A 17,736-nucleotide genomic window follows, 5' to 3' on the forward strand; every position below is an offset into this window, starting at 1 on the left:
AGAGAAGTCCCTTTGTAGTCAGTGGGAAGTGTGAAGCTCCTTGCCACACAACAGTCACGAAAAAAGACTGGCCCAAGCACAAAATCCACTCCCCTTCGCCATGATGATCATGAAAAAACTCGCCTTCTTCTCCCAACTCTGCTGCTGTGCCAGTGTGATCTGGTGAACAAGGCACCCGACTAGGAATCAGGAAAGCTGGGTTCTGTTCCTGGCTCCACACTGACCTGCCGCAAGGCAGAGCAGTGCCCTGTGCCCTTGTGGCCCTCCCATTCTTTATGTCTATTTCCACTGTAAGCTCTTTGGAGTGGGGACTGCCTGTCACTCGACAGAGCCTAGCACAGTGGGGTGGGATCTCAGTTGGGAGCGCTCTACAGTAATAATTTTGTCCTCTCTTGGACATGAAGGAGACTCCAGTTACCGAGAAAAACTGAAGTCCCTGTAGCGGTCTCTGAACGCAACGGGCTGCTCTCAGATCAGTCACACCGCTGTCTAGTTACGTTCAGAAGGACAGAGAGCTTTTACCATTCCCCTTGCTTGGCTCACAAGTGACTTGCAGGCCAAATATATTCTTTCATTTCATTTCATTTTATTTTTTTTAAATTTTTTTTACATAAAAAGTTCAGTAAAAATTGGATAAAGTAAAATGATTTAAGCAGTAAAATCAATCTTATCAACATAGCACAAGGCCTGCCAGAAACCCAGAGGCAGCCTGTTCCTGAATATTTACATGATAACAGATTAACCTTGCAGGAGAACAAAAAAAACAAAACTATCCTTACAAAGTGTTCCCGTGATATCAGCACGTGTTGGGCTAAAAGCAAAAAAAATTATCAATATATTCACATATACGTTAAAATATAATACAGATCTCGGGGACACAAGATGTGCGCATGGGTCAGTGCGCCTAACAGCACCGCCAGATTTGAGACCCGGGTTTGCCTGCAAAGAGGAAGAGGATGGAAGGAGCTGTCTCCACTCCGCCGCTCTGTGTCGCCCTCCTCACTCCCAAACAGTGGGCAACTGCTTCATTTCATACAGAAACGGATATTTCTGTCAAAGAATAGGCAGGGTCGGGTCAGAATTGAGAGTCCCGTCCAAGCCAACAGCCTCTGAGGTTAGCGGGGAGGATTCCTTCTCAGCAGGTCCAAAAAGGATGGATCTCTCCTTCCAAAGGTTAGAGGTGGTTATTCTAAGTCCGTGTCCTCTTTGGGCTTATAAACCGCCCCAAACTTCTGCATGTATTTCTTAATGTACTCCTTAGTTTTGTGCTTCACATTCTCGTTGCACTCCAGATCCTCCGGGTTCTTGCAGTATTTCAGCTCCTTGTTCATCACACCATGAGTCAGCTGGAAAGGAAGCAAGAAATGCAAAGGTTATTCATTGATCCAGGACGCTGGAAGGTACCTGGAAGGATTTCATACGTGTGTGGATGGCTGGAATGGAAAGGGGGACTTTCTTATGGGTGGAAACAGGGATTTTTGGACAAGCTATTCTGCTAGCTAATGGATTACTGGATTGAGCTGGCACTCCAGAAATATTGCTCCTATCTACCCTCCCTCATCATAAAAGAACAAGGGAAAATCCAGTGAAACTGAGAGGCTGCAAAAATTTAAGATAGAAAGAAATCCCCTCTCACACAATGAATAATTCACCCGTGGAACTCATTGCTACTAGATATGTGCGTCCAATAGCATAGTGGGATTCCAAAAGGATTATATATGAATATGGGTAGGGAGAACATCTACAATTACATTACATTAGACAGAACAAAACTCCCTCGCTGCCCCAGCGCCAACTGAGCCACTGAGGGGAGCTAGGAAGAAACTTCCCCTACAGGAAAGTTGTCCGACAACTGACCAAAACAGCCTTTTCTCCTTCCTCTGAAGCAGCTGGCACTGCTGGCCACTGTCAGACAGGGTCGGAAACTAGATGCACCACAATTCTCCTCCTATCTTCAGTTGTGGTATGCTGCCCACAGTGCTTCACGGTCCTTTGGCAATACAGGAAGTCACTGCAAGGAAGTGCCCCCAGCATGCCTTTCCACCAGCATGCTCGCTTGTTGCATGCCTATGGACTGGGGGCAGGTGTGGGTGAAGCTAGGGATTTGTGATCCAGCCCCCTAGGAGCAGAGAAGGCCCAGAGGGTGCAGAGGGGTTAAGCCCCAAGGGTTGTTTGAAAACCACACCCATCTCCTCTGCATTAGCTCTCCCAACATGGTGGGCCTTCCAAGCACAGCACCAGGAACTACAGCTTCTTTGGGGTTACTGAGTGGAAAACTATTCCTGCATTTGTTTTAACCCACGCGTGCACAGATGCTGCAATAAAGCCAGGGTACCTTGCGTGCCAAGTGTTTGAAGTCTTCCGTTGTGGTTATCCTCCCTACTTTGCAGTCAGGTTTGCGGTAGGGGTTCAGGCACTGCACGATGAACTGAGACATCTGGAGATGGGGAAGAGACACACTAGTAAACAGGAGCGCCTCATGCCATTGCTGATTAGCTACTGACAGTTCTGGGCCCAGGAACATTTGCCAGAAGGGGTAAAACCCATCCCTCCAAACCTCCTCCCACACGACATTTGGGCTTTCACAATAGTGAATTTAAAGGCAACCATCAATAGAGCTACAAGCTAGTGTAAAACAATTAAACCTTCTTAGTGGAGTCTAAGGGACGGATCCCACCTCCCACTCACACCAGCAGCGACTAAGAAAAGACCAAGCTGCAGTGTATTCAATCAAGTTGTAGATTTGTGGCAGTTGCCATCTTTGGCTGTCAGACTGGGTGGATTGACTGGGGACCTTCACAGCTAAAAGCCTATAGCTTGAGGTAAAGAGCTACAAGCTCTGTAACAACTCATATCCTCTGCAAACGGGCACAGAGGGGGACCTATAACACACCCACACCAGTGGGTTACACACTCTCTTGCTGAGTAATTGTTTCCCGAGGGCCACCTATACTTTCTTCTTATAGCTAATTCCTCTCTCAACACACATGCTCCATGCACTATAAGCACACACAAGATTCCAGCTAAAACAGCGAGCTAGCTTTTGAAAAGTGACCACCTCATTTTATTACACGGAAAAACAAAAATGGTGGGAAAAACGTAACCATGGACCCAACCCTGAACTGCTTCCCCAGGCAAAGTTCCCTTTACTTCCATAAGAGTTCAGCCTGAGTAAGGTGCTCAGGATAGGCCTTCTGTGTGCAGCCTTCAGGGTTATGAGTATCTACAGTCCCAGAGCCTTTACATCCCACCTGTCCTGCAGGATGGGAATTGGGTTTTCCCTTTAATATGGTAACTCAGGGTTATCGACAGGTATTCAGCCTGCAGACAGAGTCTCATCCGATCAGGACGCAGTCACTTCCAGAGCGTGGCCTACCTTACCACAGTGCATGGGAAACAGCTCCTCTGCTCTTGCTCAGCTGCAGCAAGTCCCGATCCACCCTTATGCCCTAAGAAGAACCCTAAGTAGGGAGTGTTTTACAGTCCTGGGTCCTTCACTCTGCCTGCCCTGAAGGATGAATTCCACTGAGTTGCTATAAAGTGACCCTCCCTTCCTGAGAGAGACATGGTGGTGAAATCCTATCCCATGTAAGTCATTGTGAGCTTCGTCATTGACTTCAGTTGGGCCAGCATTTCCCTCAGGGGATTCTTAAGACTCCAAGACTGAATAGTAGCTGGTCTATGGGATTATTGAATTATGAGCCCAAGTAAAGACTCGGACTAACCTCTTCTGCAAAGGACAGGACATTCTGCTGCCCTCCAGCCCCCTGCTTTAGAAAGCCTATCTCAAAACCCTTACCTCTTTCCTGAACACTTCTTTGCTCTTCTTAGCCAGCTCACTCGAAGTGTCGGCTTCTGCTGTTTTGGGTTTTTTGGAAGACTGCGGGGGAGAAAAAAGTCAAACTGTCACTTTCTGACTTATAAACACAAAATACAAACCAAACCAAGATGGCCCCACGCTGCTGCAACACGAGAGACATTTCCCCATTCCCACCACTGATATTACAAGAATGTGGGGTTGGCCCAGCAGCCTCTCTTCCAAGTAATTTTGAGGAGTAAGAATTCCGATGACAAGGGAGGGTTATCACGTACCGCAGAAGTCCATCATTACTGGAGCACATGACTGGGCCCGAATGTCTTTTGTGAGTTAGAAGCCTGATCTGTTTCTGCATTAAGACTCCTTGTGCTTATCTGCAAGGCTCTGTATCAGCCTGCATCTCAGCACTCCTTGCATTCTACTCCTCCACAGTGCACCCTAAGCCCTGGCCACTCCTCTCAGAGGGCTTGTCTACACAGGGAAATTGACTGGCATAGCTATAGCACATTATTTACTCCAGTATGGCTATGCTGGTATAAGTCCGCTATGTAGACAAGCCCTCAGGCTCTTTTCTTCCACCCACTTGCAATTCACTGCCATTAAACATCCTACTCTTCTCCAGACATCTCAAGACTCACTGCTGCTGGCTCACTTTCCATCGCTATTCTCGGCTCCAGAGCTAGTTGTTCTCCCGCTCGTGCCTGACCACACTGAAAACAAGAAAGCACAAAATCGTAATAAAAGGGATGATCTTTGCAAATCACTCATTTCCTCCTACCCATTTATTTCCCCAGCTTCCCCTCCTCCATGTCCTCATCTTATGTGCTCTAACTCAGCATATGAGCTCCTCAGGCCAGGAAACGGATTTTCTCTCTTCTCCAGGGTGCTATATAAATAATCACCATCCAAAAGTGAAGAGAATGTTAAGGCTGTAGAGTCAAGCACTTGAAGGTTTGTATATGGCAGAATTAAGGAACAGATAGTACGTGATCATGGAATTAAAGATGGTACCATAATGTATATGCACAAGGGAACTGAATCAACATGGCACAGACCACCTTAATCTGGCCCCCATGCATGTATATATTACGGTACGGTCTAATCACATGATCACATACTATTTTTTCCTTAATTCTGGCATTTCCTAACTTTTGGGGGCTTGACTTTGCAATTTCAGTGTTTTTAATGATCTTGTAATTTCCTAATTAAAAAACAAAACAAAATTTCTGTTTTTTCAGTTTATCGCGTGGAACCATAATGACCCGCAACTCAAGTCATCAGCAAGGTTCAGACCATTGGATCCGCAGCATAGTTCTCTACCATTTGAGCTAACAGAGTAACTGGTAGCAGTAGCAGGTGATTAACTTCTGTGCGGGTCAGGCAGGGGGATGAGAGAGACACTTTGCCACTCAGTTTCACAGCCATTTGTCTCCAGCCTACCTTTCACCCCCACAGTCTCTCTGCCTCTGCTCCTATCCACCTTCCAACCCTTTCCCCTCACCCTCTGGCTTCTGCAATCCCCTGCTTCTATTCCCTCTCTGCATTTGAGTCAGGATGTTTCCTCCTCCTCTTCCATGCTGCCTGAGCGCCAGCAACAGGAGCACAAGCACTGGGCTTTCAGTTCTGGTGCCCAGTGCCACAGCTGCCAGAGCAAGTCCGGCTTCACAAGTCCCGCAGGCCTGGACTAGAGCATGCTCCGTTGCTCTGTGGTGAGGGTACACGCTATGTTTCATAAAGCATGCTCAGTGCAGACCCCATTAGCTGCCAGACTGAAATCTCTGCAGAGCACATGTAAACCAAGATTTTTTCAAAGGCTCATAACTTCAGAGGCCAAATTTGGAAAGCTTTTCACATTGCAAATTCCTGCTGGAAGGAATGGAGCTTCTCAACCAAATGACTGTCAGAATTTTTTAAACCTGGGGGGGAAAAAAATGGCTACCACCCTTTCGTAACTGTTGTTCTTCGAGATGTGTTGCTCACGTCCATTCCATGTCAGGTGTGTGCATACTGCATGCGCCAGAAGTTTTTCCCCCAGTAGTGTCTGTAGGGACCAGCCGTGGCACCTTCTGGAGTGGCGCACCGCCTATGTGCCAGTATAAGGTGCGCCCCTTCAGTTCCTTCTTGCCAGAACTCTGACAGAGGGGCAGGGGTGGACAGGTCATGGAATGGACATGAGCAAGATCTCGTAGAACAGTTAGTTACGAGAGGTAAGTAACTGTTTTTTCTTCTTCGAGTGCTTGCTCGTGTTTATTCCATGTCTTGTGACTCTCAAGGAATCGGAGGCAGGCAGGAGTTCACGGACGTGTCGATTGCACGCAGCTCTGCCAAAGCCAGCGTCATCTCTGGTCTGCTGGGTGATGGCATAGTGGGCTGCGAAGGTGCCGACTGATGACCACGTCGCGGCTCTGCAGATGTCCTGGATAGGGACATGTGCCAGGAAAGCTGCCGACTATACTTGAGCCCTTGTGGAATGAGCTTGGTGGAGGCACAGCCTGTGCCAGCTTGTAGTAGGTATGGATGCAGGTGGTGATCCAGGAGGAAATCCCCTGAGAAGACACTGGGAGACCCTTCATTCTGTCAGCCGTTGCAATGAAAAGTTGAGTAGACCTGCGGAAGGGCTTGGTTCACTCAAGGAAGAAAGCCAGGGCATGCCTGACATCTAGTGTGTGTAGATGCCTCTCCTCGCTGGAAGCATGTGGCTTCGGAAGGAAGATATCCTGATGGACATGGAACTGTGATACCACCTTTGGCAGGAAGGCCGGATGGCGATGCGGCTGGACCTTGTCCTTGTAGAACACCGTATATGGGGGTTCTGACGTTAGAGCCTTAATCTCGGAGGCTCGCCTTGCCGAGGTGACAGTTGCAAGGAAAACAACCTTCCATGACAGATGTAAAATACAGCAGGAGGCTAAAGGCTCAAGGGGAAGGTCAGTGAGGCTGGTGAGGAGCAGGTTGAGATCCCATTGGGGAACTGGATCCCAGACCTGCAGGAAAAGTCTCTCAAGGTCCTTCAGGAACCTGATAGTCATTGCATGCGAGAAGACTGATTTACCTTGGATGAAAGGCCAACAGGGCTGCCAGGTGCACCTTGATCGAGAGGGCAAGGCGCTGGTGCTTCAAGTGAAGCAGCTAATCCAGGATAGACTGTAAAGATGACTGAACTGGAGAAAGGTTCCACTCCAACGCCCAGCAGGAGAAGCACTTCCACTTTGCCAGGTACGTAGCTCTGGCGGAGGGCTTTCGGCTTTCTGCTTTCTAAAAGAACCTGCTGAACCTGACTCAAGCAGGCTTGTTCCTCAAGACTCAGCCACACAGCATCCATGCAGTAAGGTGCATGGAGGTGAGGTTCGGGTGCAGTAACCGTCCCAAGTCCTGCAAGGTCGGGAAGCGTCCATGGGAGTGTCACCGCTAAGTACATGAGCATGCCGAACCAATGCTGGCAAGGCAATGCCAGGGTGGTTACAATGACTCTCACCTTGTCCCTCTTGATCTTCAAGAGGACTTTGCTGATCAGTGGGATTGGTGGGAAGGCCTACGTCAGGGCACCTGCCCATCACAGAGAAAGGCATCGGATAGTGAGCTGCTTTCAGGACCTTGCAGAAAGCAGAACTGGCGACATTTTCTGTTCTGCCTAGTGGCGAATAGATCCACTTGGGGAGTTCCCCACCTCTGGAAGATCATCCTGATGACCTCCAAGTGGAGGGACCACATGTGGCGAGAGAAGAAGGACCTGCTGAGGTGATCCACCAGTGAGTTCTGGACACCGGGGAAGCACAGGGCTTCTAGATGGATAGAGTGCTGGATAGAGAAATCCCACAGGAAAAATGCTTCCTGACAGAGGGCCGATGACCTTGCTCCTCCCCGTCTGTTGACACAGAACATGGACGCCGCGTTGCCGGTCAATACTTGCACCACTTATCCTGACTGCTGGGGAAGGAACACTTCGCAAGCCAGACCGATGGCCATGAGCTCCTTGATGTTTATATGTAGTGACAAGTCCTCCTCGGACCACAGGCCTGGAGTTTTTAGTGTGCCAAGGTGGGCTCCCCAGGCCAGGTCAGACACGTCCAAGGCTAGTGACCCTGGCACTCCCTCTGACATGTGACATGGGTTGGACCACCATTCCAGGGAGGTGAGTATATGTGGCGGAATTGGGAGGACCTTGTCCAAGTGATGCCTGGCTAGGGAACAGACCGACACCAGCCACATCTGGAGGGGGTCTGAGGTGCAATCGTGCATGCTGAACTATGTAGGCGCATGCTGCCATGTGTCCCAACAGCCTGAGGCAGACTCGGGCTGCAGCGAGCAGGTGGTTGGTGACTTGGGCAATCAGGTCTGACATTGCTCTGAATCAGAGTTCTGGGAGGAAAGCCCTGGCTCGGGTAGAGTCGAAGACAGCTCCGATGAACTCTATCCTTTGCAGCAGGACTAAAGTTGATTTCTGTTCATTTATCAACAGCCCCAGCGCTTGGCAAGTGGCTTGCACAACTGTAATGCTGTGTTGAACGTGCTCCCTCGAGTGACCCTTGATAAGCCAGTAGTCAAAGTATGGGTCTGAACCCCCCGGCGTCTGAGGAAGGCTGCGACCACCGCCACACATTTGATAAAACTCTTGGCTCTGTGGCCAGGCCAAACAGGAGCACTGGCCCGAGGGCACTGTGACCTCCTCGACCTCTGAACCTGAGGAGGAAGGGCCTCCCTTGGGGACCCAGGCGGTGCCACTCCTGCCTCCATCTCCCTACCATACTGGCCCTCCCGGCGCTTATCACTTGGGGAGTGGTCCTGGGATTTCGGTGGATCAGCGATGGTAATCTGGTGATCGACGCCTAGAGCTGGGGGATTGGTGCTGGGGCTCTGGCGACTAGGAGGGGGAAACATGGAGATCGTCGTCACGGCTCCGGGAACCAGCGTCACGAGTCCAGCGACCAGCATTGCAATTCTGGAGAATGGTGGTGTGGTTCTGGAGACTGACACCGTGGCTCAGGGACCAGCACTGTTGCTCCAGGGACCTATGCCACTCCTCTGGAGGTCTGCACTGAGTGTCCAGAAAATGGCGCCACGCTTCCAGGGACTGTTGCAGAGAACTCTGGCAGGTCTCAGCGGGTTCAGGAGACTGCTATCGTGACACCACCTTTTCCTTACAGGACATCGGGGAGCACCCTCTCCTGGTGTGCTTTCTCTGCTTCTTAGCAGGCACCGGGGATGGAGATCGGTGCCAGGCAGATGTCGGTGCTGATGGCATGCTTCGCATGGATGCTGGTGCTTGGCACCGAGTCCGAATGGGCTGGCTCCCTGAGGAATGCTCTTAACCTTATGTCCCGCTCCTTCTTGGTTCGTGGCTTGAAGCTTTTACAGATGTGACACTTGTCGCAGACGTGGGTTTCCCCCAGACACTTTAAGCGGCTCTGGTGGGGATTGCTGCTGGACATAGGTTTCTTGCAGTGCTCACAATGTATGAAGCCCAGAGACCAGGGCATGCCCCATCCCTGGACTAAGACCCTTAAGGGACTAACTAACCTATCTGTATAACTACTCTAAAAAAACTAATAAAGCTATCTGACAACTATGTACACTTAGAGTAGAGAGAACCACTGGTAGATTTGCTTGCCGAGGCAAGAGAACATTCCAGTACTGTTACCGGAGATAAGAAGGAACTGAATGGAGGAGGAGCTGGCCACACCCCTTATACCAGCGTATGCGTGCATGACTCCAGAGGGCACCAGAGCCGGTCCGCTATGGATACCACTGAGGGAAAAGCTTCGGGCACCAGTGCATATGGCAAGCACACACACCTAACATGGAATGGACATGAGCAAGCACTCAGAGAAGAACAATGTGTTTTCTCTTATCTAGTTTTCAGAAGTGAAACTTTCAAAAACAATTCAGCCTAAAGCAGCCACCCAGCACAGAAAACTGCAGCCCAAACAGTTAAAGGCTGGCAAAGTTATAAACAACCGTCTTCTAACAGTGTTAGCCAATCTGAACTTTAGATATAGCTAGCACTCCGCCTGTAATAAACGGCAGATCTATTACACCAATAATGAACATCACTGATTCCAAGGGGAAATACTGTCCTGTTTCAAAGGGTCTTGTGCTCAGGAGCATACACATATATATTCATTCTGTTAACCGTTTGGAAGTCCCATGCTGTGCAATCAGAGGCAAGTTTTCAGTATTGCCTTTCATGCTACAGGACACCAAGGAGACAGTAGTGGAAATATCCATAGGGAATCCAAGACTGGATCAGAAAACTCCAGGAAACCATGTGCCCCTTATGGCATACATTTTTCAGTGGAATGTGAACCTGGTTTCCCTGCTAATGGATCACTTTCCAATAGCAAGAGGAGCCTACGATTGCTGTTGCATTGGTGAAGCATCCCAGGTTCAAGTCTGCTATTAAGAAAATCCATGCAGGACACTCTGATTCTATGCAAACTCCTCTGTTGCAGTGGCATTGGAACATTGGAAGTGCTCTGCTGTGTTGGAGGGAAAAGGCAGCAATGAATAACAGAGCAGAGGGGGTCTGGGAGAAAGTCCTCCCACTCCCGCAAAACAGGGTTTGTCTGCATGGGACATTAGAGTGCAGCAAGCCAGTGTGTGAACCTACAGCGCACTAGCCGTAACATCCCACATGGACACTGCTAAAGTGCACGACGAGCTCTATAGTGTGCTTTGAGGCACTTCCATTTCAAAACAGTAGTACGTCAAAGTATGCTGCAAAACTTTCAGTGCATTGCATCCCATGTGGACACTGCCACAACTGCGTGACAGGCTAAAGCACTGTATATTCACACCCAGGTTTCCTGCACACAAACATCCCATGTAGACAAGCTCACATTTTCCATGGAAAAAGCTAAAATTTGCAAGCCTGGCTACTTGAACACAACTGGTTAATTCAGAGAGGGCTAATTCAGGTTCTCTATGGATTACTGTGGTTAGCATTATTAGCGCTCAAGTATGTTTAGCTAGAGGATAGGAGGAGGAAATTGGAAGTTTTTTTCTCATTTTATTTCATGTATGTTAACGTGCTATCACAAATGAAATTATGATTCTAACTTTCTTTCCCTTAACCTTCAGCACCATGGCTGCTTTCGTTTCTGGTGCTTAAAACTCTTCTCACTGTTTACAGGATGGGTCTGCCCCACTTCCCCAATACTTCCCCCCATATTTTTGTGGAAGGGAGAGATGTCAATGCTTGAAGCTATTAGACAGCACTGGCTTACAATCTGCCAACTACACAGACCTGTGGGGTGCATTATTTTATGATAAATGTTTCTAAAGTTTTGTTTTTAAAGGGATGTTATGTTTATACAAAGACTCACCACAGCTCTCCTTTCATAATCAATGGGGCTATTCACTGAGACACTACCTAAAGCTATCTTAGAAAAAGGACCAAAAAAAATGGATTAGATGGCATGTAATACTCCATCTAAACTCCCCAGGTTTAACACGCTTTACATAGCATTCAACTCTCCTGCATTATGTTTTCAAACAAGTGGCATCATTCTGTGCATTACACTACCAGGAAGAGAGAAACTATTTATTATTTTACAGAACCCAAAGGTATGCTAGGCTTTTCACAATGCAGGGAGAAAACCCAGCCCTTGCTCCGAGGTTTGCTGGTGCTTGACACAACCAAGTAGGGACAACAAACAGTTGTGAGGGATGGAGCAGGGAAGGGTGAGAGCTGTACAGCAATAAGAGCACATGGTTATTTGGACTGGTCATGCTCACCTCATGAAGGTTCAATAACCAGGTTAGTGGGTTTTTGGGAGGTTTCTTTGTTTCAAAGTTAGCGGTTATCAGAAATTATGGAGTCATTGTGGGCACTGTAGACATCCTGCAGTTAACCCAGGGCCTCTCAATCCACTGAAATGTAAAACAACTGACAAGCTAGACACAATGCAAGCTAGACACACAAGAATCACTCCCACCCATCACCAAAGTGCAGCTACCTCAGGGTAAAATGCAGCAGCTGTAACTGCACAAGGCAACGCTACCCAACAGCCCAGTGGACATGGTGAAGAAGAATGGGGTACTCAATTGAAATTGCCAGGGTCATTTAGGGAGACAGGTTGCTCCACCTGGAATTTGACCAGGCACCCAGATTAATATGCATTCTCTTACATTCCTAATTCAGGATAGGAGTTCCCAGCTTCACTCTGGCATGCTCAGAACCCCACCCATATGGCTCACCAGCAACCCTATGCTAGGAATAGCTGGAGTAGATCCAAGAGTACCATAGATCTTTGTTTGATGTCTCTGTATAAATACATCTGAAAGTGCACGATATCTGACTGGAGAGTGGTAAACGCTTTTAAGCCAACCCCATGGTGCAACTCAGTAGTGAACGAAGAGTAGAGTTTGAACTCTGGGATCACAAAGCAGTGGGAGCTGGGAGTGTCTCAGAGATGCTCAGTTCCTCATGTGCAACAAACTGGTGACAGAAGGATGCTTTGTGGAAAATGTGAGACATTTTAGTTTGCATTGTGGCACTTTGGGGGATACGAGAGGCTGGTGGCTCATAGGCAAGAAAAACAAACTGGACCAAATTGGAGCAATGTGTCCTGAAATGCTACACAAGGAGTTCTTTGACTCCACCTGTTTTCTCCCGTCTAGTCTGTGAAGGGACAATTAATTTGTTGACATAAGTTCTTAAAAACTTAAAAATGAGAGCTCATAGTCTGAAATATCAGGTTGCCATATGGAAAAATCACATTTCATTGCAGCACCAGGATTCAATATTAACAGGTATGGCACACAGCCAGCTTATACTGCGTTTTATATCACCACTAGCACAAAGACATGGGAAGTCAGACTGGCGTGCTCTCAGACATTTGGCAGGGCCATTTTCATTTCATTTTACATCCCTGTAAATCTGACGTGCTGAGATGGAGCTGGCCTTGAGGGAGCCGTGAATCACCTGGACCAAGAAGAAAAGGAGACGCAGTATGCAACAAGCACGTTTTATCTCCGCAGGTTTTTTTTAAATACATGGGGTGCTGGAGTCTAGTTTGCTTTGGGTATGTTCAGCCAAAGTCCAGCTTTATCCACTCCTCTAACCAAACCTGGATATTTGGCAGTAGCTACCAGTCATTTATTAGCGAAGTAGTGCCAAAAATACCTTCAGAAAGGGCCTTGCTAAATCATCTTGATTTTACATTCGACATGGACATCATCCGGACCAGTTAATCACTCAAAAGCAAAACAGGATTTTCAGATGAGGTTAATTAATGGTCCTGTGAAGTTAGTATGCCCTAATCATAAAAGTCAGGGCTTTAGTGCAGATCTTTACCTTCAGAGACATCTGTTCCTCTCTTTCCTTAAAAAGTAACTCTTGCTGGTTTCAGTCTGGGGTCTCTCGCCAATTAAAATTTCAAAGACAGAAGCAAGAAACAGGTAACCATTTTTAATAACCCATGCACTACTTTAACCAGCTTAAGTAGTACGCAATGCAAACTGGTCCTGTCTGTTGTATACAAATACTATAAGACTCAGATTTGTTGAAATTCGAAGATATAGCTACAGTTGCATTTGGCAAGTTCCAAGGGACACTATTCACTTACCTATTTGAACTAATAACTGATGATATCAAGAAGGTTGAAGTGTTAAATGCCTATTTTACTTCAGTCTTCATTACAAAAGGTTAATGATGACCAGATACTCAACAAATTAATACTAAGAACAAAGGGGAGGGGATGCAAGACAAAATAAAGAGAGAACAGGATGAAGAAGATTTAGATTAGCTAAATATATTTAAATTGGCAGGGCCTGATGAAATTCATCCTAGGGTACTTAAGGAACTAGTTGAAGCAATCTCAAAACCATCAGCAATGATCTTTGAGAACTCATGGAGGACTGTGGAGGTCCCAGAGGATGGGAGAAGGGCAAAAATAGGACCCATCCTTAAAAAGGGGAACCAAGAGGAATTACAGACCAGTCAGCCTAACTTTGATACCAGGAAGGATACTGGAACAAATTACTAACAATCCATTTGTAAGCACCTAGAGAACAACAGGGTTATAAGGAATAGCCAGCATGGAACTGTCAAAAACAAATCATGCCAAACTATCTAATTTCCTTCTTTGATAGAGTTACTGGCCTAGTGGATTGGCAGGGAGGGGGGCATGAAATGGAAGCAGAAGACGTGATCTATTTTGATTTTGCTAAGGCTTTTCACACAGACCCACATGACATTCTCATAAGCAAATTAGGGAAATGCAGTCCAGATGAAATAACTATGAGGTGGGTGCACAACTGGTTGCAAGACCATACTCAAAGAGTAGTTATCAACAGTTTTCTGTCAAACTGGGAGGGTGTATCTAGGGAGGACTTATGGGGGGGTGGTCAGTCTTGAGTCTGATATTATTCAATATTTTCATTAATGACTTGGATAATGGAGTAAAGAGTATGCTTATGAAGTTTGTGGATGACACCAAATTGGGAGAGGTGGCAAGCACTTTGGAGGACAGGATTAGAATTCAAAATGATAAATTAGAGAATTGGTCTGAAAACAAGATGAAATTCAACAAAGACAAGTTCAAAGTACCTTACTTGGGAAGGGAAAAAAAAAAATCAAACGCACAGCTACAAAATGGGGAACATAACTAATGGCTGAAAAGGATCTGGGAGTTATAATGGATCACAAATTGAGTATGAAGCAACAATGCGAGGCAGTTGTGAAAGTCTGATATGCTGCAGTGTATTAACAGGAGCACCATATGCAAGACATGGAGGCAATTGTCCTGCTCTACACTTGGCACTGGTGAGGCCTCAGCTGGAGTAGTGTCCAATTCTGGGCACCACACTTAAGGAAAGACGTGGACAAACTGAAGTGAGTCCAGAGGAGAGCAACTAAAATGACAGAAGGTTTGGAAAACCCGACCTATGAGGAAGGGGGAAAAACCTGGGCATGTTTCGTCTTGAGAAAAGATTGAGGGGGACCGGGTGACAGTCTTTAGCTATGTTAAGGGCTGTTATAAAGAGGACAGTGATCAACTGTTCTCTGCGTCTACTGAGGATAGGGCAAGAAGTAATGGGCGTAATCTGCAACAACAGAGATTTAGGTTAGATATTAGGAAAAGCTTTCCCTCTATAAGGGTAATTAAGCACTGGAACAGGCTTCCAAGGGAAGTTGTGGAAACCCCCTTAGTGGAGGTTTTTAATAACAGGTTGGACAGACACCTGTCAGGGATGGTCTAGGTTTACTTGTCCTGCCTCAGTGCAGAAAGCTGGATTTGATGACATCTCAAGGTCTCTTCCAGTCCTACATTTCTATGATTTTATTCCTTAGATGTATGAACACTGCTTGCTTCATGGAAGCAGAAAGATAAACAAGACGAGAATTGTCACAGCCCTGAATATATTGATTTGAAATTTCTAAGAGCCTTCTGCTGTGAAAAGAGGGAGCCAGCCAGCCAGACACACTGAATCACCACCCAGTATACCGTTCTTTATGTTAAAATGCGGTAAAGCAGTTTCTGAGCATGCCATGCTGTTAAGACAGTGACCAAAAGCCATTGGTCTTCTCCAGTCCCTTGCTGACACACCCAGCTGTGAAAATAATGCAATGCAATATTAATATCTACTCCACACGGAAGGCAACAAAAACCACTGCTCCTGCCAATCTTGCTCTACACATGAGTAACTCTTAGGCCTGCGGCTGCTCCCTTGCCTGAGATCATTTTTCTGAGCATAAGCAGATTATTACAAACAAGCGACTCACCCCATTTTGGCAAGGGCCATATAGATACTGGAGAACCAGCAGTTTTGACCACACAATCCTACCTCCATGTTGCGCAGATGTTATGCTGACTACACAGCTTACAGTCTGAATTACACAACAGTGGAGGTGAGCTCAGGGAATAATAAATAGACAGTCAAGGACTTCAGCCTTAATTTCTCCCTCTAGTAAATGATTAACGTTTTCTCTTGCCCAGCACACCCTTTCTTACCTTGCCCACCCATACCTGGCACATCCCTGGCTTTTAGTAGATTTGTAAGCACGTTAAGTGAAAAGTCAGCTTGCATGTCACGCATGAAGGAATGGCATAACATTCCTGAACTGCTGCCTCTGAGTATATTTAGAGCTGGATGACACAGGCCTTCAGATCTGAGGGACGATATGCCCCCTGGTTCTCCCCCCCCAGCCCTCCAGAGTATAACTGCATAGCCATGGCTTGTTAATTGCTGCTACAGACCAGCACCTGGAAGCTTACACAGGACACTGCATACACCATTTTGGAGAGAGCAGGCGAACATGGTGGCAAGTTTTAAAACAACACTTACTGAGAGGGGTGGATTAAAAGAACGATTGAGAAATACATTCCACAGGTATTGCTGGCTATTTTGAACAAGGGCTAACAACAAATCTGAATATGTATTCCTGCCATGGCAAACAGTGCACTGGTCCTTGAAACGCAACCTCTTACAGGAGTGTTTCAAAGTCAACATTCTGGTAGAGCCTAATGAAGTGAAAAATGGTGAACAATACTTCGACTTCTCTGTAAACCTGAATGCACAATTACTACTGCCCACATTTTACAGAGGGGTAAACCGAGGCACAGGGTGGGGACGTGACTTGCCCAAGGTCATCCAAGAGGTGAACGGCAAGGCGGGAATAGCACCTCCATTCTCCTGCCTCCTAAATCCAGTGCCCTAGCCCCGCTGTACCAATGGAAGTGCTCCTTCTTTTAGGATCAAAGCAAATACGACTTTTCTCCCCCAAACCAAGAGAGTTTTGAACTTACCAAAAGAATGTGTACACATTTGCAAGGAGGTGGGATTTTATATTCGGAAGCGAGACGTAAGTGTTTTGTAATAAAATGAATGCTGGGTTTAAATAACATTTTCACATAGAAGTGAGGCAGTTATGGGCTTTTAAGTTTTATTGTTGAGAGCTTTCTTAAACAAAGTGAATCAGTGTTAGTAACTGTATATTCTACTTGCTGGCTGAACATCAAAGCTCATTCATTTCCCTCATCTATGTTACCCAGATCAAAGGGTTAATAATGAAGAGCAGATGAGTTAATTTTGATCCTCTACAAAGCACAAAAGGTAAATGAGATACCACATAGAGAAAATCCAGAGAACAGACTATAGTCAGATTTCACGATGGAGTCTATGTATGTTTGGAAAAATCTACTTGCATCTAGGTATCCGATTGTGTCAGTAAACACAGGCAGGAGGTTATATTGCTGCCAAAAAGACAAATCCCGAAGTGCAAATTACTCCATACCCTGCTGCTGGAACTGGCTTCAAGCCAACTCTCTTGGTACAGAATTCAGCCTATTTTCCCCCCACATGGCAACTCAACATCATGTTCAAACTAATGCAACCAGAGCCTCTTTGATGGGCACTTTTATGAACTGAGAATTAATAATTAAAGCCAAATTTGAAGTCTGCAGTGCCACGCTAAGGCTGGTTGTTACCCTCCAGAGCTAGCAAAGCTTCTCAAATAACACATAATTACAGACTCCAGCCGGTATGCGCCACAACTTGATTTAGTGGGTTGCAAGTGGTTCCAATAAAATGCATCATTTACAGAATGAAGCCCAAGTGCAGTGGTAAGATTCTGCATTTGGTGGTACAGCCAAAATACAATAATGTGGCTTGACACTGAGGAATGTTTTGGGGCCATGTGTTGTAACAGTAACATTTTAAGATCCACAGGGCCAAATGACGCTCTCACCCTTACATGTAAATTCTAGAGTCAGTACAGTGGGATCACTGCAAATGACAACAGAATTTGGCCTGTAGTATTTGAACTTTTGAATATTTTTATATCAGTCTTTGGTGCAACAGTAAATTGAACAACTGTGACACCTTATACGTATGAAGATAATACATTGTATTTACTCTAGGCCCTGGTCTACACTAGGACTTTAGGTCGAATTTAGCAATGTTAAATCGATTTAAAC

At 46.5% G+C, this 17,736-nt stretch overlaps 1 protein-coding gene across 4 annotated transcripts in view; it reads right to left on the reverse strand.

Annotated features, from left to right (window-relative positions):
- Window positions 1–566: 566 nt before the first annotated feature.
- The window catches only part of SETD2 (SET domain containing 2, histone lysine methyltransferase), a 153,657-nt gene continuing 136,487 nt past the window's right edge, over window positions 567–17,736 (reverse strand). For 2 of the 4 annotated variants that reach the window (XM_073334861.2, XM_073334860.2), the window contains exons 20-23: window positions 4,456–4,527; window positions 3,800–3,880; window positions 2,336–2,437; window positions 567–1,346 (exon numbers count right to left, since the gene is read on the reverse strand). In XM_073334861.2, the coding sequence (XP_073190962.2) occupies window positions 1,185–1,346; window positions 2,336–2,437; window positions 3,800–3,880; window positions 4,456–4,527 (417 nt within the window). In that variant the 3' untranslated portion in view covers window positions 567–1,184. The remainder of the gene's footprint in view (window positions 1,347–2,335; window positions 2,438–3,799; window positions 3,881–4,455; window positions 4,528–17,736) is intronic. The other 2 variants (XM_078851873.1, XM_078851872.1) reach the window with 1 other exon arrangement.

Source organism: Lepidochelys kempii, chromosome 2, assembly GCF_965140285.1.
Source record: "Lepidochelys kempii isolate rLepKem1 chromosome 2, rLepKem1.hap1, whole genome shotgun sequence".
NCBI classification, from domain to species: Eukaryota; Metazoa; Chordata; order Testudines; family Cheloniidae; genus Lepidochelys; species Lepidochelys kempii.